Here is a 24,462-nt window from a genome sequence, read left to right as displayed (position 1 = left end):
GTTATTTTCCCACTTTGGGATAAAAGTTACATTCCAGAGTGAGGTTTTCATTTCTTCTCTCCCTGTCAGGAAATCTAGAGCAAAATCACCACCACCTTCTCCAGCTCTCTGTGTCAGAGACGTCTGAACCACAGCAACTCCATCTTGAACAGGGGTTAGGTAAAATAAGGCTGAGACCTATTGGGCTGCATTCCCACGAGGTCAGGCCTTCGCCCATTCAAGTACTAACCAGGCCCGACCCTGCTTAGTTTGGTTAACAATGTTAACCCTTATGGATGACATATCTGGAACATCTGGATTCTTCTCCCCTCCCCTCAACCCTGTGCTTCTGATTTTCTATTTTTCATATATCATTTCACTGCAGTGGTTTCTCGTAAGTTGCCTCAAAGCCACTATGGAGACGGAATATAAATAAACATAAAGTAACTGTCTCCATTAACAGTCAACATCAATGAATGATTTCAGCCTGTTTCTAAACAATGGCTTTTAGGTTTACTCCAGCAGGAGACATTTTGAAGGCATGTTAGGAAGAATATTAGAATGCACCACCAAATGGAACAATGAATCTCCCCTGGAAATTTCAAAGAAAAGGCTCAGGCTCCCTTCCCAAGGTGATTTAAGTGCTGGATGGAGAGAGAAAAGGTCAAATGACTGAAGAAGGTTCTTGACATCTGTGACTCCATGGTATCACTTGAAGATACCAACTATTCCAATATAATAGAAAATAATGTAAAGATCCTCAGCCAGACCACACACTCAGCTGGGATTTGCTACCATCACTCAGACCAATGAGATGGGCTTCAAAAGCATCATAGGTCAGAACAGAGACCAGTATGACTTGTACCTCATCAGCTGCTGTGCACCTGCACACAAGACAGCCCCAATCACATGCCAAAGGCTTCCAGACATACATCAGTCATTCTTTCTAACTACCCAGCTGCTAAGTCTCCAAAGGGAACTTTACCTGATACAAATAATCATCTAGTCAGAATTCCTGTTCTTCAGAAATGATCCTAGTTTGCACATTTTACGCAAATGAAAAATAATGCATAATACTTCTATTCAATAATTTCACCTGGCTTTCTTCATATCTATCATCTTGCTTGTCTTCACAATCCCCAGTCCATGCCACCCCTAGAAGGTGGCATGATGACGTTAGAGGCAGAGACTAAGATCCTGGTGACCCATGTGCTTTCCCCAGTGGAAATGTCAGAGCTATCTCAGAGCTCACCAGCCCTGGGGTCCTTCCACAGGGGCACATGACCAATATGTGAGGGTGGTCATGTGCACTTCTACACACATGACCATCTACATTTTGGCTAGACGACTAAAGGAATGGCATCTTTGCTCTTACCCTTTCCTATATGTCTCCTGGTATTTTCTATCGTTGAGTTTCTGTTTACATTAGAAAGAAGTCCAAGACAGAATCTGTTCCTGTTATTTGAAGGGTCGGTGAACCCATCTATGAGCACACTTCGGGAGGAAGCCTGGAATGTCTCCCCAACTCGGTTGTTCAGTTCGTAGTAGGCGACCGAGCACCAGTGCTGGGGTTCCTCGTAACAAACTGGCCGAAAGTCTGGAAGAAAACAAACCAGAGAGCGCATGGCGACTGTCATAGCTGGGCTGTGTAGTTCGTGATTCCACCAGGAAACTTAGTTAACACTTTTCACCAGAAAGTCGGCTGCAAGACCAAGCATGCCACTCTGCAATCTTTCAGAACCTGTAGCTCTCATGGGAGCTGCTTGGGGCTGGCTCCTTTCACTAGCACACCTGAGATGTAGAGTCCATGGTCCTTGTTCATCTTCCATGGCTAGAGCATTTATAAACGTGTATTGGTCATGAAGGGACCAGGGAAAACATGACATGAAGAGATGAACATAAAAAAACTGTCGGCCCTAAAGCAAGCACAGCTCAAAGGAAGCTGGCAGGTTGCCTCTTCTTTCAGAAACATGAGAAAGATGGCATGTTGCTGTTACTGTGCCCACTTGAAACCCTGTGGCAAACAGTATCATTTTCTAACAAACTAGAGATGGAAAATAATAGTTTGACTATGATAAAGAGCAAATCAATAATGCTGAATAGGACATTAAATTATTTAAGGGAAAAAAAAGCTCCCACATAGAGGGGCTCACATTCTGCTTTGTGGACATCTACTTATGCATGGGAAAAAAAAAAAAATTTAAAGAGAGCTGGATATTTCATCAGGAAACCCATGAATGTTTTCACACCCAACATAAAAGTTAAGTCACTTTTCTGTAACCAAAGCTCAGAGTTCCTCTTCTTTGCCACCCACACCCTTTCTCTGCCTTTCTATTGGTTATATTATCTTTGTCTTCCTTGAACAACCTTGTCATTCTTGCATCTAGAGTGTGTTCCTATATGCACTAAATATAAATTTATGAAATAGATCAATTCGGGGGTTATTATTTCTCTTACAAAAGGATCTTAGTTTATAAAATATTCACTTGGAGTATTTCAAATGGTACACTTCTTTAGAACCTCTCTACTCAAGATCTGGCTCATGGAACAGTAGCCTCTGCATTATATGGAAGCTTAACAATGCAGATTCTTGGACCCCACCCTAAGATCTACAGAATCAAAATCTGCATTTATGCAAGATCACAACATGGTTTATAAGAACATTAAAGTCAAGCAACACTTATCTAGACTATTATAAGATGCAAATAAAATTTTGTAAAAACCTCATTTATGTATATTTCTAAGAGTACCTCTCCAGCCTAATGAAAGACACCACTATAAACATATGGTAAAAACACAAATAGAATAAAATCCCTAACTTCTTGAGTTCCCAACTCCATACTTAACATCAAGGACTACAAACTTCTAAATGCTAAGTTAAAATAAAAATTAACTTATTCTAGTAATGAGAATGATAAAACATTAATTCTATGGTACCGAGGAATGTCAAAGTTAAAATGCAAAGCCATCCCATTTGCCTCTTAAAACACATGCAAAACAGCAGGCCAGTACATTTCTGGTTCTGTTTTTTGAATTGCTTTGTTTGGGGATAATAGGAAATACTTTTGGAAAACAGCTACATTTCACTCTTCATCTGCAATTTACCTCCATTTGGTATCGATAGCACTAAATGTCTATCAGCTGTGGCATCTACAGGTTGGCCACTCTGGGTCTCAGATGCTTCTGTGGCATGATAAGGCAGGGGTGGTGTGTCAACTAAAAGAAAGCAGTAGAACAAAGGAATTGTCAAATCGATAAACCACACAAAGACTGCTGGATCCGACATCTTTCGCTATTAAACTCCTGAGCTTGGTGGACAGCGCTACTCCTACAGAGAGACCATATGAACGTAACAAGGCTCTTCTGAAGTGGCATTGTGAGTGCTCTACAGAAGAAACTGGTTGTTCTGAGAGCCTCACTAAAGGGTCAGTTCATTTTCCCTCTGACTTTTGAGTTATCACTGAGTTCTAATGACTTCAGGGCAAGACTTTCACATGCAGGACCTGTTCTCCTAGCTTTTATCATAGCAGAACAGTCTGTGATCTAGCTTGCAAAACACAGAGAAAGCTAAACCTTCTTTGAAGTGAGCTTAATTTTCAGCTTCTATGTTGTCACGAATTGTACAATGGCCACGGGGACGCTCTATCCCTGAGATACTTCAGGATATGCCCCCAAAACACAGAATAGCTGAAATGTAATTATAACCTTGTACCCAAGGCACACTGAGAAGGGCCCTTCTACCCAAATGTCAGTTCTGTGACTGGACAGTGATCACGATTAGGCAAATGGGATGCATTCCATGGAAAATAATTCGTAACACAGTAAAAACTCATGAGGCACAGGGAAAACTCTTTATGGAGGGCCTCAGCACAAAACAACCGATTCCTTCAGTAGGCACGTCTAATGTTAGTTCAGAATGGTCTTGTTACACCCGTGGTAGAATACAACAGCATAAAAGGTTGGATCAATCTGCCTTTGTTGTATCTAATTGTCCACATAAGTAGTTCTCACACTTAGGTGTACAAAAAAATTGCCAGTAGAGCACACTAAAAATGCAAATTCCTAGCCCCATCCTTAGCAATTCTGATTCAATAGGTCAGTGGTTAAATGTAGCCATGTACATTTTAACATGCCCCAATGGCAATTCTAATGCAGGGTTCATGGACCATACTAGGAAGCCATGGACAAGATCTGAGAAAATGGACTATGACTCCTATGACTCTGGTAAAAAAAGTTATAAGGCAAGATGGTCTTTTTGTAGGTCTTTGACTAAATACGTCTATTTACTCAAGGGGCAGAACAGGCTGAGCACAGTGGCTCACACCTGTAATCTTAGCATTTTGGGAGGCTGAAGTGGGAGGATCACCTGAGTCCAGGGGTTTGAGACGAGCCTGTGCAACATGATGAGAACCCATCCGACAAAAAAAATTAAAAATTAGCTGGGCATGGTGGTGTGCACCTGTAATCTTAGCTACTCAGAGGCTGAGGTAGGAGGATCACTTGAACCCAGGAGTTTGAAGTTACAGTGAGCTATGACTGTGCTACCATACTCCAGCCTGGGTAACAACAAGGCCCTGTCTCTAAAAAATTAAAATTAAAAAAAGGGGGAATGAAAATAGAATTACCATATAATGTAGCACTTCCACTCCTAGGTATATACCCGAAGGAATTGAAAGCAGTGTGTTATTTACTAGAGCCAAAAGGTGGGAACAATCCAAATATCCAACAGCTAATGAACTGATTTTTTAAAATGTGGTATAGCCATACAATGAGACATCATTCAGTCACAAAGATGAACTACTGATACATGCCACAACATGAAAACTGCGAAAACACTTGGCTAAGTGAAATAAGACAGACACAAAGGGGCAAATATTGTATGAATCTAGTATATGAGGTACCTGCAATAGGCAAATTCAGTGAGACAGAAAGTAGATTAGAGCTTACCAGGGGCTGGGGAAGTAGGGAAATGGGGAGCTATTGCTTAATCAGTATGGAGTTTCTGTTTGGGGTGATGAAAAATTTTTGAAAATAGATATGGTGATGGTTGCACAATATTATTAATGCACCTAATGCCATCAGATTGTACTTTTTTTTTTTTAATAGCCCTCACCCAGGCTACAGTGCAGTGGCACAATCTCAGCTCACTGCAGCCTCCAACCCCGGGATTCCAGCGATTCTCGTGCCTCAGTCTCCTGAGCAGCTGGAATTACAGAGGTGCACCACCATGCCCAGTTAACTTTTGTATTTTTAGTAGAGACAGGGTTTCAACATGGGTTGGCGAGGCTGGTCTCGAACTGCTGACCTCAAGTGATCCGCCTGCCTAAGCCTCCCAAAGTGCTGGGATTACAGGCATGAGCCACTGCACCCGGCCAGATTTTACTCTTAAAAAACGGTTAAAATGGGCTGGGCGCAGTGGAGCACACCTGTAATCCCAGCACTTTGGGAGGCCAAGGTGGGTGGATCACCTGAGGTCAGGAGTTCATGACCAGCCTAACATGGTGAAACCCCGTCTCCACTAAATACAAAAAAAATTAGCCAGGTATGGTGGCACATGCCTGTAATCAATCTGAGGTACTTGGAAGGCTGAGACAGGAGAATGGTTTGTACCTGGGAGGCAGAGGTTGCAGTGAGCCGAGATTGCGCCATTGCACTCCAGCCTGGGCAACAAGAGCAAAACTCCATCTCAAAAAATAAAGGTTAAATAAATTTTGTGTTAGATCTAATTCACCACTACTTGAAAAAAATTGACATATGAAAAGCCATTGACCTGTACACTTGAAATGGGTGGTTGTATGGTATGTGAATTATACCTCAATAGAGTTTTTACAAAAATTTAGAGGCTGAACCAGTAAATTGCCAAGGTTCCTTTTATACTTGTTTATCTGTGGGTCTGTTACTCAGGTTGGCATTTTGCTGTTAATCATTCAGACAAGAATTATTTTCTTTGAAGTGAAAAGGGCTATGCCTTCGGTGAGAAACTAACCAGCTTCTGCATCATTGTTGGGGTCTGTCCTGCGTGGGTGGGAAGAGGAAAAAGAACATCAACCTGTCAGAGTAATCAGGGCAGGAATTCAAAGTCAGCACAGGAAGTCTTTGTAGCATAGAGGTGTGTTAGGTAAATATATATTTTGCAATACAATTATCCTCCTGTTCCTTAACCAAGGCTCTGTCCTCAAATGACTTCTCTTTCTGTTGTATTTCTTCTTTCTCAGTGAACTCAGCCACTTGCAAAACTTCAACCACCTGCTCCCACACTGAGTGAATGACTCTCAAGCTACCCTCCAGCATCTCTGCCTTCACCCTACAGTAAGTCCTGCTAGACCCCCTCCTCCAATTCACTGCCGTCTTTCCAACCCCACATCCCTGTTTTAGTTCAAGTCCTTATAATCACTTGCCTGGACTGCTACAGGCTACCTGTATGTGATGGCTCTCAACAGCTACTGCCTCCTGAAGGCCAGAGACCACAGTAGTCCCCCTTCTCCACCAGAGATACAGTCTGAGACCCCCAGGGGATACCTGAAGTGTGGCTAGTACAGAGTACCACATATACTATGTTTTTTCCTATACATACCTGTGATAAAGTTTAATTTATTAAACGCAGTAAGAGATTAGGAATAATAACTAATAATAAAGTAAAACAATTAGAAAAATATGCCAGCATCACTAGTCTTGTACTTCATGGTCACTATTAAATCAGAGTGACCTGAACACAAGCACTGCGATGCCTCAACAGTTGATCTGATCACAGAGACAGCTACTAATTGACTCACAGGTGGATAGCGTCTACAACATGGATACACTGGGCAAAGGGATGATTCAGAACCTGGATAGGATGGCACGAGGTTTCATCCCCACACACAATTTAAAATTTATGATTTGTTTATTTCTGGAATTTTCCATTCAGTATTTTCAGGCTGCAACTGACCTCAGGTAACTGAAACCTCATATAAGAGGGGACGACTACATTGTCTTGATCATCACTGCACCTCTAGCACTGGCCCAGTGCCAGGCACTTCGCAGGTGCTCAGTCATCACTTACTGAGTCAATAAAACCTGTGCCTATGGTCTGGAGCTCCACGTCCATGTTCTAATGGCTGTGTGGGCCGGGTGCAGTGGCTCATGCCTGTAATCCTAGCACTTTGGGAGGCCGAGACAGGCAAATCACCTGAGGTCAGGAGTTCGAGACCAGCCTGGCCAACATGGTGAAACCCCCGTCTCTACTAAAAATGCAAAAATTAGTTGGGCATAGTGGTGCCGCCCCTGTAATCCCAGCCACTAGGGAGACTGAGGTGGGAGAATTGCTTGAACCTGCGAGGCGGAGACTGCAGTGAGCCAGGATCATGCCACTGCACTCCAACCTGGGTGACAGAGCAAGACCCCATCTCAAAAATAAATAAATAAATAAAAATAAATAAACACCTGTGTAGTAATTTATTTATTCAATAAGCAACTGATGAGCAACCACTGCATTTCAGGCTCTGTGCTGGACATAGAAAAAAGAAGGCTCACTGTTTAATGGGGAAAATAGATACACAGGAATTATATAATACAGTGCAATAAATGTAATAGTAGACACTCACGTAACTTGCTGAGGGGCAAAAGGAGCTAAGTAACTCAGAGGGGAAGAAGCAATTCCCTCCTTATCTTCCCACATTGTATAAGCGCTGTGAGGACAGGCACAATTTTTATTAACCTTTTAATTCCCCTTTCAGCAATCCGAAGGCAATACTTGCATATAGTAAGAGTTTAATAAATATCCATTAAGTAAATGATTGTAGGAATAAATGAATGAGGCAGACTGTAACATCTGGCAACAGACTGTAACATCTGGCACCAAATGTATTTATGCATGCCTTTAGGAACTTGCCAGTTCCGCATAGTATTTATCTCACACTCATGAGGTGCATATGTATCTTTTATTCATTATCTCAACTTAGATCCACGTTACAGGTATGGTAGCAAATGCAATTATGACAGCATGCTAGAGGCTCCCTTTCCCTTCCATATGCTTTCTCAATTCAGCAAACTGAAGAGCTCTGTATTTAAGCTCTTCACATGGCTTTACATGGCAGAAAGGGCATGCACTGGCTGGGGCAGGGGCTTCACTTTCTGCCTCATTCAAAGGATGCAGGCATATGTTTTAGGCAAAGACTTCCTTTGATTGTTGAAAGAGCAACCAAGGTTAAGGCCTAGCATTGATCTTCCATGTTGCTTGTCCTCAGGCCAAGTCTTCTGCTTGGATTACAGAAGTCTTTTCATCTTATTTCTACCGCCTTAAAAAAAAAAATTCCTTGGAAATTCCCAGGGATACTATTCAAATCCATTCAGTTTCTGAGAGCTTCCCAGAGCATTAGAACTAAAACTAGAGCAAAAATATGTTGTACCTCCAGGGTAACTGCTTCAAAATGGGTATAGTCTTAATCATTTTAAGGCTGATTGCTTTGTCAACTGTTTACACTATATGAATGAGTTACAGTGACTGTCACTGTGACTGCTCATCACAAATCATCATGTTGGGCTTATTTTCCCGTATTTCCCCACAGACCATAGTTCTTACTGACCTGAGTGTTGATAGGGACTCTCTGGCTCAGAAGGACTTCCTGGGGAGTGAGGGTAGCTGGCTGTGCACGGGGACTGGGAGAACACGTGGCTGGGTGAGGGAGGGAGTGCAGAGCACGGAGGCTGCTGGAAAGAGTCGGGATAGGTGGCGTTGTGTGGCATGAGTGGCTCACTGTGCAGGGAGGCGCTGCGGAACTTGGCCAGGAGGCTGAGCTGGGGGTTATATTCACTGTGTCTTGGCACGAGCACAGGAGGCAGCACTAGGATCAGAAAGGAACAGGACAGTTAGAATTGAACATTGCTCATCAGTATACAACAGAGCGGATACTTGCTGTTCTTATCTATTTTTTTGATGATAGAGCTGTTTTTCCCCTTGGGAACTACTCCCATTAGTCTTTGTGCTCATTATAAAACTGTTGATTCAGTCCCCATCTCCACCTAAGAAGCGAGCATGTGAGGAAGCTAAGGTAACAGTCTTCTCCTTGTAACCCGAATCTTAAGCAGAATGTCATCGTCCCCAAAAAATACTTGCAGAAGGATCTTTCTAGTGTCAGCACTCTAAAGAGACCTGCTATTTATTCCTACCTTGGAAATGACCAGAGCTGCCCTAATACCTGGCCTTCTGGCGACCTGACGGTTACATCTTTCTTTAATTCTGCCAAATAAGTCTTTTCTCCCCCCAAGGCAGAATCAGTTTCTATTGCTTGCGATGAAACCCTAAGTGATGCCCAGAATGTTTTTCCTCCAGAGATCATGTTGAATTATTTAGATGACCAGACACAATTTCAGGTTCAGTAGCGCTGCTGAAATAAAAACATTCTATGCGTCCTTAATGGAAAGATTTCAAGGTGAGTAATTAAAAGTTATTAAGTAAAATACAAATGGTGAATAACAATAAAAGTGACTAAGTAAAAGATAAGCAGCAGCAGGGCACAGTGGCTCACACCTGTAATCCCAGCACTTTGGGAGGCCGAGGCGGCCAGATCACCTGAGGTCAGGAGTTTGAGACCAGCCTGGCCAACAAGGTGAAACCCCATCTCTATTAAAAATACAACAAGTAGCCAGGTGTGGTGGCGGGAACCTGCAATCCCAGCTCTTCAGGAGGCTGAGGCAGGAGAATCACTTGAATCTGGGAGGTGGAAGTGGCAGTGAGCCAAGATCATACCATTGCACTCCAGCCTGGGTGACAACAGCAAAACTCTGTCTCAAAAAAAAAAAAAAAAGAGAGCAGCAGTAAGAAAACATAAATGATGTTTGTTCATTTTACTATGCTTTTTTGGATTTCATTTTTTAAAAAGAATGTTACAGTTCTTGATTTTGATTCTATACAAAATTTCAGAATAAATTCAAATTCTTAAGGGAAAGCTTTGCCCAGGCCCTCACGTCCTACCGACTCCTAGAAGGTTACAATGCCTGGTATAAAGTAGCTACTCCAAAAATGCTGTTGGACAGCCATCTGTAACCAACGTAAGTTCCAGAGAGAGAGGCAAAGAACACACAAGGGGAAAGTGGTCTAAGAAATAACAAAGGAAAGCTTCAAAGAGCTACGAAGGACCTATGTCTTCATATTGAAAAGAGCCACAGAGTGCGCAGAGCTCGATAAATGAAAATAAGATCCCGACCTAGTCTTTCCATCTTGAATTTCAAACATTGTGGTTAACAACTGGAATATTCCAAAAGCTCCTAGAGGATCACCACAAAGTCACCTACAAAGAAATGAGAATCAACCGACCTCAACTTCCCACTCCAACCCTGGCTACTAGAAGTCAACGGACCAATGCCCTTCTGAGGACAAAGAATTCTTATCCCCAAATTCCACAATGGAAACCACTGGAATAACCAAAAACAAATACAAACTATGAACTAAAATATAGAAATCAAGGACTGAGAAGAGGAGGAAGGAAGAATATTAAAATACGAGTGAGGCCAGGTGCGGTGGCTCATGCCTGTAATCCCAGCACTTTGGGAGGCCAAGGTGGGCAGATCACAAGGTCAGGAGATCGAGACTGTCCTAGCTAACATGGTGAAACCCTGACTCTACTGAAAATACAAAAAATTAGCCAGGTGTGGTGGTGGTTGCCTGCAGTCCCAGCTACTCGGGAGTCTGAGGCAAGAGAATGGCATGAACCCGGGAGGCGGAGCTTGCAGTGAGCCAAGATTGCACCACTGCACTCCAGCCTGGGCGACAGAGAGAGACTCTGTCTCCAAAAAAATAAAAATAAAAATAAAAATTAAAAAAAAAAAAAGTGTGTATGTGTATATATACATATATATAAATATAAATAAGTGAGTGAAATCCTCATCTTTTATATTAGAGAGTCAATGATATCTAAAGGTCACAAATTTGGAAATAGATATATAAGCATGTATTATCTAGAGTTACTGTCATAATTCTTAGTAATAATAGAAAGAAATACAAAAGAACTAAGCAAGAATTGTTTAAAAGAGTTTGTCTCTGGGTATAAATAGGACAGATCTTGGTTCTAATCACACTACTGATTTGTCAGTCATAGGCAAGTATTAATAAAAACTCACAAAAAGTAAATGTTCTAAAACGGCTCTAAAAAATAAGGTCTTAAAGAAGGTAAATGTTTGGAATAAACAGACAATAACAATAACAGTGACATTAACCCCAAAGTCTGCCATCTGCCTTTGACATCATACATCTCTCTCTTTCTTAACAAGCAGTAATTTTCAGTTACATGGACAGAAAATAAACTCAAAAGAGTAAATGAAAGGTTTTAAACTAAAATTGCCACAAGTGAGGGTGGCAGAGAAACAAATAATTTCTTCCCCTTTTACAAGCTAGTATTTGTATACATATGCAGCCTTATGACACCAGAGAACAAACATTCAACATCACCATGAAACAGTGACATGGATAATAAACTATTAAATTTCCTTTAATGTGTTAATATTCCACAACTATGCAAGAAATAAAAGATTATGTGCCTCATGAGTAGTCTGAAGTGAGGAGTTGATACAGCAAATGCGTGTGGCTTCTTTGTCAATGACCCTTCATCAAAACGTTAACAATGTTCAAATAAACACTTACTTTTTTATGAAGAAGAATCTGAGTAATCTCTGTGACTTCAGTTTTAATGTAAAATATCTACGGTGTATTCCTAACACTGATAAAAATAAAATGCCTCCTATCTGTCTGAATGTAGAGACTTCTATTTCTTCATGGCCTGTAGATCTGAGGCACCCAGAGAAAATAAATGATACATTTCCTTTATCATAACAACCATCTTGATAATATATTTTTACCATCTGGGTAAAATCAAAGCCAGTGGATGCTTGCAAAGAAAACTGATGGTTTCATCCTGGTTGTTACTGGACCTGACTGGCTCAGTTGCCTTAAATGTGCACAGATCATATTTTTAAATACTTTCACTCAAAAACACAGCTATCCCTAATTACTTAATTCCACTTCTACATCTCAACTGCTGCTTGTAAATATGACAGTGCGCTTATAGACACTCATTCCTATCTTATGCCACTTTTAAATACCATGCTATCTTTACATCTCAGTGTTACCCAGGAGGAAACAGCAGAAGGAGTTACAGGGCACATGGGAGTGCAAAGCAGAGCTGGAAAAAAACACTTTTGTCTTTTTTTAAAAAGTCATGTGGTTTTGACATAATATGAGTATTTTATATAAAAAAGAAATTACACTACTGAAATAACCTCTGGCCTAATGGAGTAAAAATCATCATGTACCACAACAGTCTTGCATGGCTTCCACCAGAACCATGCCAGGTAAAGTGTGGTCTGAGGACTGGGGATCCTTGGCCAACTGCTGGGGACCAGTCTGTGAAGAAATTAGTGCTTAGAAACTTTTCACAGCAATTTCACAGTTTATAGTTTATATTTCTTTAAATACTTTTTAAAATTGGGCTTATATTTTCTAAGTCTTTTTAAAATTTCATTTGCCTAATAATTTATCTGTACTATAAAAGTATTCGTTTGAAGGACTGGAAATTAAAAAAATAAAAACTGATCCCTCACCACACATAACTCAGAAAGCACTGAAGTCAATTATTGAAGTGGATGTGTGGATGCAAAGAAAATGGGAACACAGCCTTCAATGTATCTACAATAGATGGCCAAAAAACGAGATTTCAAAGGCAAAACTTCAGCTTTATGACAAATAGGAAGTCAGCAAACTTGTTTAATGTTAACATTTTTATTATTCTTAAAATATTTACTTTAAATATGGATAGCTAACTAGATATAAAATCTTTTTCTATTAAAAAAATCACAAGAGGAAGAAAAACCTCTGTAACTTAAATATTACCTTAAATTAATATAATCTTTACACCCATCTTTCCTTCTGGAAATTCACAGCTAAATTATGATAAAATGAAATCTATTTACCATATGTAAAACATTCACACCATCATTCCTAAAAGAATCTTACAGAACAGGAAAAACTAAGGGCCAGGTGTGGTGGCTCACACCTGTAATCCCAGCACCTTGGGAGGCCGAGGCAGGCGGATCACGAGGTCAAGAGATGGAGACCATCCTGGTCAACATGGTGAAACCCCGTCTCTACTGATAATACAAATTAGCTGGGCAAGGTGGCACATGCCTGTAGTCCCAGCTACTCAGGAGGTGGAGGCAGGAGAGTCGCTTGAACCTGGGAGGCAGCGGTTGCAGTGAGCAGAGATTGCGCCACTGCACTCCAGCCCAGCAACAGAGCGAGGCTCTGTCTCAAAAAACAAAAAACATGAAAAACTAAAATGTCACACAGGTCTTTAAAATTAGGCTTTTGAATATTCAAAAGGAAAACCAGGTACATTTTACAAGATAATTCTTACAAGTTGTTACATTTTACAACTACATTATTCAGGAAGAGAGAAATTATTTTTTAATGAACATTTTTCCATTTGGGCATATTTTGGATGCTTAATGTAATTCAAATCTTTGAAACACAAAATGGAATCAAGTCATCTTATTATAAGCGTAGACATTATTGACTTTTTTTTTTTTTTTTAAAGTAAACGAAGAGAGTCAAAACGAAGCAGGGAGGAAGGGAGGAAAGCAACTCGTTCCAGGATTTAGGGGAAACACATCAGATTTGCCAAGCATGTGGAACCTTCTAATACCTTCTCAGCCAGGGCCTCAGTCCCTGAATGGGCTGTGGGAGGCATCTACACACAGGTAGATGACTTCCTTAAGTTCTGGGAGCTGGAAAGATCACTTAGCTAAGACTGAGGTAGGCTGGGCATGAGTCACTTATTGGATACTATTTTAAGGTTAACTGAACCTGCCTATGTACACGGGACCATCTCTTCATTGGACATGGGCAATTTCCATGAGCTAATGTGTCAGTGCTTTGGTTTCCTGGGATGAGGCAGATGGCCAAAGAGAGAAAGCTCTCGTAAAACTGTGTTCGTGTGTGGAATGCCACAGAAACAATCAGAATCACAGTGAAACCCTGTTACAGCCAGTGTGAAGGAACAAAGATAAACACCTGGCTTCTCCAAGAGAAGGGGGAAATACAGATAGACAGATGTATATATAAAAAATACACACATATATATATAATATACATACACACACACACACATACAGGGGTGTGAAGGGTTTTAGAAAGGTACTTTCCTATACAGTCATGCACTGTGTAATCACGATTTTGTTGAGGGACCACATATAAGACAGTGGTCCCTAAGATTGTGATACTGTATGTTTAGATCTGTTCACATACATTCAGTACCACTGTGGTCAGGATTGCCTACAGTATTCAGTACAGTAGCATGCTGTGCAGGTTAGTAGCCTAGGAACAACACGCTACACCATACAGCCTAACGGTGTAGCAGGCTATCCCATCTAGGTTTGTGTAAGTACACTCCAGCATGTTCACACAAGAAAGAAATTACCTACTGATGAATTTCTCAGAATGTATTTCCATCATTAAGTGATACCTATCTGTATTTAAAACCATTTTTCAAAATAACTGCCTGGAATGATTTCCAGCAACTCTTTCACTGACTGTTTTCAGACCTACATACAAAATACCTTCTACTTACCTGAACTTGAACAAAGTAGCAGCCAAAAACCTCACCTTAGTTCAGTTTAGTACAGTTCAGTTCAGTTTTTTGAGGGGGGGGGGAGATGTTTAATTTTTACAGCTCATCATTATCAAGGCCATTTTAAAAACCTTTCAGGACCCCAAGAACTGGTAAAAGATTATGTCAACTTGTCCGAGATACCTCAAAATAAAACTTTTATGGGAGTTTTCTCTCTTTGATTAGTCATCTGCCTTATTTTCAAAATCACACAAAGCTTACAAGCATAATGAAATCAAACGAAAGTATCTTCTTTCTGGATTTTTCTGGCTAGTTTACCTTCATTCCTTCACACTGGCTATAACAGGGTTTTACTGCGATTCTCTTGGGATTGAGTGTTCCTGTGGCATTCCAGGCAGGAATATGGTTTCATGGGAACCTTCTTTCTTTGATTGGACATCTGCCTCATTCCAGGAAACAAAAATGTGGACCAGTCCCTCAAAACTGAACCTCCCTCTCCTCTCTCTCTCTTTTGGGACAGGTCCCTGTTTGCTGGTACCCCGTCATTCTCCATCAGTGGGGCACACGCCCTTCATTCTGAAAATAAACCTCGACGTGGTAAAGACGACCCACCTGGAGTCTCCACCCGGCGGTAGTGGTAAGGGTTAATGCACACCTCTTTCTGCTTGGAGCCAAATGGGAACTCACAGCACTCCAGTGGCTTCAGCTCGTGGTGGGACTGCAGATCCGGCCAGCGCCACACGCGGCAGTAAATCACGTGGGGCAGGCCCTTGCGGTGGGACACCTGCAGCCGCCCGTCCAGGGAGCGGGGAATCGTGACGCACTTGCTGGGCTGCCCCGGGCAGCTGAGCGCCCTCTCCAGCTCGTCCATGGCTCCTTTCTTCTTCTTTAACTTCTTCACTAGAGAGTCCACAGCCTTCTCTGCCCACTTTTCCTCTTCATCTCCTTGCTTCCAGCCTAGCAGTCTCTTCACTGCAGGGCTGGTGAAGGAGAAGAGGGAGCTGATGGGGGTGGTGGAGTGCATAAGGTGTCCACAGCAGGCTCCGGCGCGCACGGGAACCGCACAGACCTTCACAGCAAAGTGGGCGGCGAGTAGCTCTCCAAGGGTGGCATAGGGACCAACCCGCCCGTTCTTCTGGGAGCGGCTAGGACCAATTCAAGTTGGGAAGTGTGTTGACTTTCTCCTAAGTCCTTGAACAGGCTGGCCAATTCTGGAAAACACAAGACTTCAATTAGTTTAATCAGGGTAACATTCAGAAAAAGTTGAAGTTGGATAGAAAGAGGTGATCCACACCTGCAGTCCCAGCTACTCAAGCGGGAGAATCGCTTGAGCCCAGGAGGGTCGAGGCTGCGCCACTGGACTCCAACCTGAGCAACAGAAGCAGGCCCCAAAGTTGGATAGAAGGGAAGAAACATTTTTCAAATGTTTTAATTTGAAAACTGTTGTCTTTGACTCTGCCCTCTCCTCTATTCCCTATATCCAGGTCTCAGGTCATTTTGCCTTCAAAGTCTTTGGAGTTTGTCCCGTTCTCTCCATTTCCACTGACACCTGAGGTCTGGCCCACCACACCACTCCTCTGAAGTAGCATCTCCCCTTCTATCCTTCCATTCTAATCCACTTACTCCCAAACACAGTTCTTAGCACTTTCCCATTTAAGAAATCACAGTGGCTCCTTGGTCTCCCAAGTGTAAACTCCTCTGCCTGGGTTTTTCCAGGGCCTCCATAATCTTCCCTCAACATATGTTCTTTCTTTCTTTCTCATTTTTAGTTTGCACAAGCAATCCATCTTCTTGTAAAAAATAAATACTAATAAATAAATAAATAAATAAAACCGGATCGTGAATAATCTCACCACTCCTGGACAGCCACACTTAACATAGTCTTCCAAACTACTTTTCAGGGCAGTGGCTCTCAAAGTGTGCCCCAAGGATCCCTGGGAATCCCTGAGATCCTTTTAAGGGGACTATGAGGTTCTCTCTTTTCCAATTACTTATTTGTGTGAACTAACTTCTCTTTACACACTTCAACCAAAACAACATAGCACAATAGAGTATATGGAGAAACAGATAACGACAATCTAGGTGCCATGTATTAAACCAAGTATTAAATAGATTTGCAGTAATATAAAACAGTAATACTCTTCTCAATAACTTTTTTGAAAACAATGTTTTAAATAAAAATATTTTATGTTAATATATAATAGTTTTTAATGAATCAATATTTTTAAATTTCTTAGTTTCAATTTTTAAAACAGTAAAAATTAATAGATCCAGCCAACAGAAGAGTTCTTTGTTCTTGATGATTTTTAAAAGTGGAAATTTTTAAGACCCAAATGCCTGATAACTGCTTTTCTAGAAATTATACACTATCACAGACACAAATACATATGCAAGAAAGCACAGCTGTCACGTTTGTTATTTGGTATAAAATCAGCTGAATTCTTCTTTGCCCTCTCATCCACAGGAGATGTTCTTTCCCAGTTATTTAACAGTCTTATTTAAATTTCCTGAGGTAGAACTGTATTTCCTCTTCTGTGAAACAGTTGGCTTAAACAAAACCTTCTCCTTCTTCCAGATTTTAGAAACCAGCCGCCTCATTAATGTTTAAAATGGCTGGCTGGTAACATTTTGGAGCAAGCTGACTCAAGTATTTTGGGCTATTGGAATCAATGTAGCTCATAGTCTCCAACAATTGTTTGTTTAATAAGCATTAAATATAATCTTCTCCTTTGCTTCCCTGGAGGGCAAGCTATACCTTTCTGAGTCCAATTCTACAAACTTCTTTTGAACATAGGTGCCTTATAACCCCCTGCTAAGGTGATCATTATCGGGCACCTCAGGTGAGGAGGATGGCAGTATGGTCCCACAAAAATGAATGAGATTTAATGAGTATAAAGCAATAGTCACATCACTTTATTCCTCATCTGGCATTGTACAGAGATAAACTATGACAAAAGGGAGAGTTGAGAGCTCCATAGCTGCTCTTTTTCGCTTGGCAGTTTGACTTACGCTCAGTTTTATTTGGAAAGGTTGCTTTTGTGACTTAACAATCATGAATTTATAAAGTATAGTTCAGTCACTGTGTTCAAGTTCTGTTTACTTAATCTAGTCAGGCTGCCTTAAAACAATGGCTGAAGAGGGTTAGGAGCTTTAAGGAGAAGTCTCATGATAGAATAACCTGAACCCCAGAAGAGTTGTGAATTCTGCTTAATTTTACATGGGATTCATTGTCAGTAAGTTGTGGCATAGATCTTTACGCTGAGGTCAGTCGTAGAGAAAAGCTTTTTATAAAACCACTCAGCAGAGTTAAACTAAATATACCTTTTAAAAACTTTTGCTCCACGAAACAAGAAATGGTTCCCTAACCCAGGTTTTGTTTGGTTCATTTTTGTAAACTGTGGGTGCCTATTTACCAATGGCATGTGAACTCTACTGGAACAAAACAGCTTTTGTATAAACAATAAAACAAAATAGACTTTATTGCAGAGCAGCTGACAAAAATAATTAAGTATAATAATAATCATTTCATTAAGAATTTTCATTCAGAAGTATGTGCTGTGTGTGTGTGTGTGTGTGTTTGTGTGTGTGTACGTGTGTGTGTGGCCGGGGGGGATGTATGTGTCCAGGGTCACAGTGGAGAATTTACTTGTTAAGTTGGGTTACAATAAAAAAAGTTTGAAAAGCACTGCTCCTAAACCATACATTTTTCTTGAAACTGTCTGAGGTTTACCTTGATGAGTGACCTTCAGTGGCCACCATACTTTCTCATACCTTGGGAAATTGCCATCTAGTCATGAATCTAGGGTCTGAAACACCTCAGCTCTCTGCAGACCGATCTCACTGACACATTTCAAATCATTATAGTGGTCTCACGACAGTTCCAAAACTATGATTTTACTGCTGCAAGATGCCGATCCTGTCCCATTAAACGCAGGCCCTTGCATTGAGGGAGGCCCGGAAGAGTTAAATTTAGAACTTCAAGAGTGATAAACACCCAATTCATAACAGCGGCCTCCAGGTAGGCTAGAAATAGAAAATATCAAAAAGATTTTAATGAGGCTGACTGGTGGGTATACAGATGTTCAAAATATTATTTTCTATGCTTGTTTGTATGCTTGGCATATTTTTAATAGAAAAATTAAGTGTAAAAAATGAATCATGCCAGGTGCGGTGGCTTACAGCCTGGGTCCCAGCTACTCAGGAGGCTGAGGTGGGAGGATCACTTGGGCCCAGGGGTTTGACTCTGCAGTGAGCTATGACTGCACCACTACACTCCGGTCTGGATGGCAGAGACCCCGTCCCCTTGTCTAGGTTGTTTCTATTTGTCCAGGCAGTGCACTCTAGGGTTCATAAAGGTTATTCATTCTCATTCCTATAATGTTTTAGCCACTAGGAGAACAAAGGGCCTCCCTATTTGTCTCCAGGTGGTCATCGCCCTGACATTAACAGTGCAAGTTTGTTCAGTTGTGTCAACCTGGCTCCGAATAGCTTTCCATTGTCAGAGAACTGAAATGCCCACAGACTCTAAGCCCTAACCTACTGTCATCTCCTGATACCTCCATGGCCCAGGTTCACCATAACAATGAAAACAGAGCACCTTCAGAGCGTTCAGTGAAAAAACAACTGACTGCAAAAATAGGAGGAGGGGCGATTAATATTTCTCTCAGTTACTACATTTCTAAAAAGTGCAAAGAAGAATGAAACAAACAATAAGTGAGCAAAACCTGAGGGGGTGGGAAGTCTGGAAAATTCCTGAGAGGATAACTGGGCTGCACTTAAAAGGATTTAAATCACAGTTAAAAAAATAATAATAAACTGGTCGGGCATGGTGGCTCTCGCCTGCAATCCCAGCACTTTGGGAGGCACTGGCAGGCAGATGGCTTGAGCTCAGGAATTTGAGACCAGTCTGGGCAACATGATGAAACATCATCTCTACAAAAAATACAAAAGTTAGTTGGGCGTGGTGGCGCCTACAGGTAGTCCCAGCTACTTGAGAGGCAGAGAGGCAGGAGGATCGCCGGAGCCTGTGAATCGAAAGTTGCAGTGAGTCATGATTGTGCCACTGGACTCCAGCCTGGGCAACAGAGGGAGACCGTCTCGAAAAATAATAAAAATAATAAAAAATAAAAATACAAACTGTGGTGGATTAGGATAATTTTCTAAGATTTTTTGGTGTGGTATAGTCTCACTTTTGTAAGAAAATCGTGTATCCCTGTCACAGATCAACTGTGTACTCTTAGGCAAGTCACGTTGTCTCTCTGGATCCCACTCCCTCCTCATTTGCAGATCAAGACAAGGCTCCGTCTCCAGGGGAGGGTCTGCCTGGCAGATGGGTCCATGGCTCCATGGCTGTGGGCTGGATGTGCCACATGGGATCTCAAGACCTGCTCAGCTGCTTCGATGCTACTGGGACTACCCGTAGCAGTCGGAGCGTGACCTTCACTAATGACGCTTCATAGCACAGAGCAGGGCAAAACAACAGCTCTGACACAGCTATCAAACTGACCCTGTTAACAACAAGTATCATCTACCAACACGAACCAATTCCCACTTTGCTCTCCAGCTACTTGTTTCATTTTAGTAGTATTTGAATTACTGCAAAGGAATAAGAGTAAAAACATATACTGGGCATTCCTGTGTTTGAAGCCATTGGTCAGTGCGTGATTAGCGTTCATAACCCCAGATCCCCCACAAAGCCTCCTGCTGGTCCTTAGAGCTTTCCTTCTTTGGGGCAGAGAGAAAAAAACACCATGACTGTCCTTTCTCTGGAAAGGACACACTTCACACACTCGCAGCACAAAAACAGTACTTTTTTCTTTTTCTGGCATCGAGTTTTACAACAAACCCCAACTGAGTAAGAAAACAACTTCTCATTTTCGAGTCTTTTAAATAAACAAGCCCACTTAAAAGAAAAGCAGTGCTGACCACATGCATACACCAGGATTTAAGTGCACATAATTCCACAGTAAAAAACAATTTACCCGGCTGGGTAACAATTCAGGAGACATAAGCTTTTTTATTTTAAGTTGACGGTTTTAAATCCAGCTGCCATTAGCAGTTACTGAAGATTATTTCCACTCAGTTGATCTCCTGGGAAGGTTCAGTTGGTGATTTTAATCCTGAAGAAAATACAATTTAAAAAATACCGTTTAAGATGGAGCATTCCTAAGCCCTGGGCACATGGAACCTTTGAGCAATCCTTCACGGGCACTACTTTTGGGTCAGTGTGGCCAAGGCCTCCATCACCTACCAGGCTGCACAATGCGGTCAGCCCAGGGGGTCAGGGAGCACGTGTTTGTTCTGCAAGGGCCTAGTCCAGAAACAATCACCACGATAAAACATCATGATTTCCTTATTTGTTTTTGTCTTTTAATTTTTCAAGCTTATCAATTTTGACCCTCTAATCCATGACTAGCATTAAGTATACCTTGGTATCTATAAAACAGTTTACTAACCAATTTAGAAAGTGAACACTTTTGCTGAAGGAACATTTAACCCCCTCCAAGAAACACTGTTATCTAGACTATTTCTGCAGCACTTTTTGTACACTGGTAATTAATACAGCCATGATATATGCTTATTTTACTTTATAATAATTTCTTTATACTTTACACACAAGTATAAAACTACGTCCAAAAGGACTTCTATCTAGAAAACAGTTGGCTGTTATTATCACCACTGGCACACACACATCATGTCTTATTACTGTACAACTTGAGAAGGAACTGGGCTTACACACACACACACACACACACACACACGTATATTTAATTCAAATTTGTCCTCCCTTACACTAGCCTGGCATTCCCATATGTTCCAAATGGGTAGCAATCACAAGTTGTATTATAAGATATAAATAATCACTTTATGCATATGCCAGTTCAGTATCATGCGGTTGGATACATATAGAAAAGGTATCATGATTTCATCTTCTGGAAAGCGACTTTTCTAGCTGTATTCTGAGGTATCCTAAATATCCATGAAGGGTCAGTTCTAGTTCTCTGGGTGGAATACCTTCGGCCCACAGCACCAAAGAAGACAACAGAAACGCAGCTGTTTGTAATGGGAGTTCTATCCAGGGGGCCGTAGAGAGATTCCAAGCCATCTGTGGATACTTGAATTGCTCATTTTGGGTGATTGTACAAATACTGGGTTTTTCTAAGGCAACAGCCCATAGGTATTCTTCTTTAAATTCTCAAAAGAGCCTGTGACCCCCAAAAGGTTAAACAACAACAACACTGAATTAGAAAAAACGGGAAAAAGAGAAAGTAAGAGTGAGAAGAGAATAAGCTAAAGGGACTGTAGAGAGTAGCTGACTATTCTCACTACGCGGGTGCTGGGAAGAGCCTAGAAGGACTATAGTGCATGGCAATCATGAGAAGGTAGAGGGGAGACAGGCAGATGGCCAACACATATTGACTATCTTCATGATAATGCCTTAAGTACATTTACTCGCTGAATCACTGTCACAGCTGCATGTGCTTATTAACCCCACGTGACATGTGAGGAAACCAAGGTACACAGAGATTAAGTACCTTGTCCAAGGTCACACCACTAGTAAGCCAGGATTCAGACCCCCGCAGTCTGGCTCCAGACACCCTAAGCCACTGCACCATAATCCCGCTCCCAAAGGACATGGGAGGAAAGCAACATGGGTGCATCCCCTGACAAGCCGAGACGGACAGCAAAAGACCCCCTGAACCCAAGGCTGGGCCTGAGCTGTACTGAAATGCAGGAGGATGGGAGATGGAGCCTGAACGGTGGAAATGTGAGAGAGAAGCCCTCCAAGATCTCTTCAATCTCCAAAACGTTGTGGCTCTAACGGGGCATGAAACACAACAGAAAGGTTGGCTCTGTCTCCTAAAGGAAAGGACCAACCTGAGCTGAGCTGCATGTCAGCCTCCATTCAGTGATTCACAGATCTCAGCAAATGGCCCTGATATGAATGCCTATCATGTGCCAGGCCCTGCCCAGTGGGAAGCAAAGCAGACATGGCCCTTGTCCATATAGGGCTTAGAAACTGTCTGGATATGAAACATGTATATATTAACAAGTCATGAAGTCTTATGCAGGAACAAACATGACTGTGGGTCCAGGGACCTGCTTGGACTTCCTGGTGAAGACCCCCTGAGGAGGTGACAATGAGATCAAGAGAACAAGAAAGTGCTGCCACTCTAGGGGCTGTAGAGTGAGACCTCCAGAGAAAAATGCCAAGAGGGTGGCACAGGGGTGGAGAGAATTCCATGCATTTGGGTAACTGGAGGAAAAACTGTGCCCAAGGAAGAGTGGGCAAGGGTGTGAGTGGCTGGAAGTGAGGCAGGAGGGGAAGACACGAGTGTCCTGCTGGAGCTGGAAAGCAGCATATGGAAAATGGGTTTTATCTAAAGTGCAAAGGGGAGCCTTTGAATGGGTTTTTTTTTTTTTCTTTTTTTTTTTTGGAGAGAGGAGGTCTATGCTGGTCTTGAACTCCTGGACTCAAGTGATCCTCCTGCCTCAGACTCTCAAAGAGCTGGGATTACAGGCATAAGCCACCATGTCCAGTCTGAATGGGTTTGAAAAACAAAGAAGTTAAATGATCTGACTTGATCTTTTTTCTTTTTTTTTTTTTTTTTTTTTGAGATGGAGTCTGCCTCTGTCTCCCAGGCTGGAGTGCAGTGGCACGATCTTGGCTCACTGCAACCTCCACCTCCCGGGTTCAAGTGATTCTCCTGCCTCAGTGTCCTGAGTAGCTGGGATTACAGGTGCACACCACCACACGCAGCTAATTTTCGTATTTTTAGTAGAGATGGGGTTTCGTCATGTTGGCTAGGCTGGTCTCGAACTCCTGACCTCAGGTGGTCGGCCCGCCTTGGCCTCCCAAAGTGCTGGGATTACAGGTGTGAGTCACTGCGCTTGGCCGACTTGATCATTTTTAAGTGATCGTCCTAGTTGCTTATATGGAGAATAAATCAGATGGGGGAGCAAGTAGAAGACAATGCAGAGGGACAGGTGAGAGCTGGGAGACCCGGCAGAGGAAGTAGTTACTGGGAAGGTGAGGTCAGTGTGGTGTGTTTTGTTTAAAGATGAGGCTTCTAGAGAGAATCTTATTCATTTTACTGATTATCCATAAAAAGGAGAGATGCATGTGGCAAAAGATACAAGTGGGACAACAGAAGGGAAGAGGAGTAAACGAGAGCAGACACAGGCAGGTTTGTCTATCTGGTCACAGGATGATGAGGGTGGTTCCCTCTGAAAACTCCAAGGTTACAGAGAAGTTAGTGAGACAGGCAGGAGGAGGGGGACAGATGTGAGGAGCAAGGCAAAGGTGGGAAGCAGCCACAGTGTGGGAAAGCAGAAGTGTGTTCTGCATAGAAAACAAAAGACAAACTCCAACAGGATCCTGTCAGTCAGGGCTGACAACAAAGCCACTGCAAGGGTCCCACTCTAAGGAGTTTCAGAAAAAGGAGCTCTACTCTCAGAATAAATGAGCACTGCTGTTTCAGGGTGTTCAGCCTGAAACCAGAGTTGGTTACGGATATGGCTTGGCTCTGTGTCCCCATCTAAATCTCATCTTGAATTGTAGTCCCCACTTGTCGAGGGAGGGATCTGGTGGCAGGTGACTGGATCATGGGGGCAGATTCCCCTCTTGCTGTTCTCGTGATAATGAGTGAGTTCTCGTGAGATCTGGTTGTTTGGTAAGTGTCTGGCGCTTCCCCCTTCTCTCTCTTTCCCTCCTGCCACCATGTAACATGTGCCTTGCTTCCCCTTCACCTTCTGCCATGATTGTAAGTTTCCTGAGGCTCCCAGCCATGTGAAACTGGAAGTCAATTAAACCCCTTTTGTTTATATAAAGTACCCAGTCTCAAGCTGTTTCTTTATGGCAGTGTGAGAATGGACTACTACAGTT

The 24,462-nt window shown here is 42.1% G+C and overlaps 1 protein-coding gene across 3 annotated transcripts in view; it reads right to left on the bottom strand.

Annotated features, from left to right (window-relative positions):
- SMAD9 (SMAD family member 9) overlaps positions 1-24,462 on the bottom strand; it is a 74,993-nt gene that overhangs the window by 20,747 nt on the left and 29,784 nt on the right. For 2 of the 3 annotated variants that reach the window (XM_030922415.1, XM_030922416.1), the window contains exons 2-4: positions 15,189-15,787; positions 8,544-8,801; positions 1,355-1,576 (exon numbers count right to left, since the gene is read on the bottom strand). In XM_030922415.1, the coding sequence (XP_030778275.1) occupies positions 1,355-1,576; positions 8,544-8,801; positions 15,189-15,600 (892 nt within the window). In that variant the 5' untranslated portion in view covers positions 15,601-15,787. Of the gene's footprint in view, positions 1-1,354; positions 1,577-3,084; positions 3,196-8,543; positions 8,802-15,188; positions 15,788-24,462 lie in introns of all 3 variants that reach the window. The other variant, XM_030922417.1, reaches the window with a different exon arrangement.

This window comes from Rhinopithecus roxellana, chromosome 18 (genome assembly GCF_007565055.1).
Source record: "Rhinopithecus roxellana isolate Shanxi Qingling chromosome 18, ASM756505v1, whole genome shotgun sequence".
Taxonomy (NCBI): domain Eukaryota; kingdom Metazoa; phylum Chordata; class Mammalia; order Primates; family Cercopithecidae; genus Rhinopithecus; species Rhinopithecus roxellana.
This window is presented reverse-complemented; position numbering and strand designations above follow the sequence as displayed.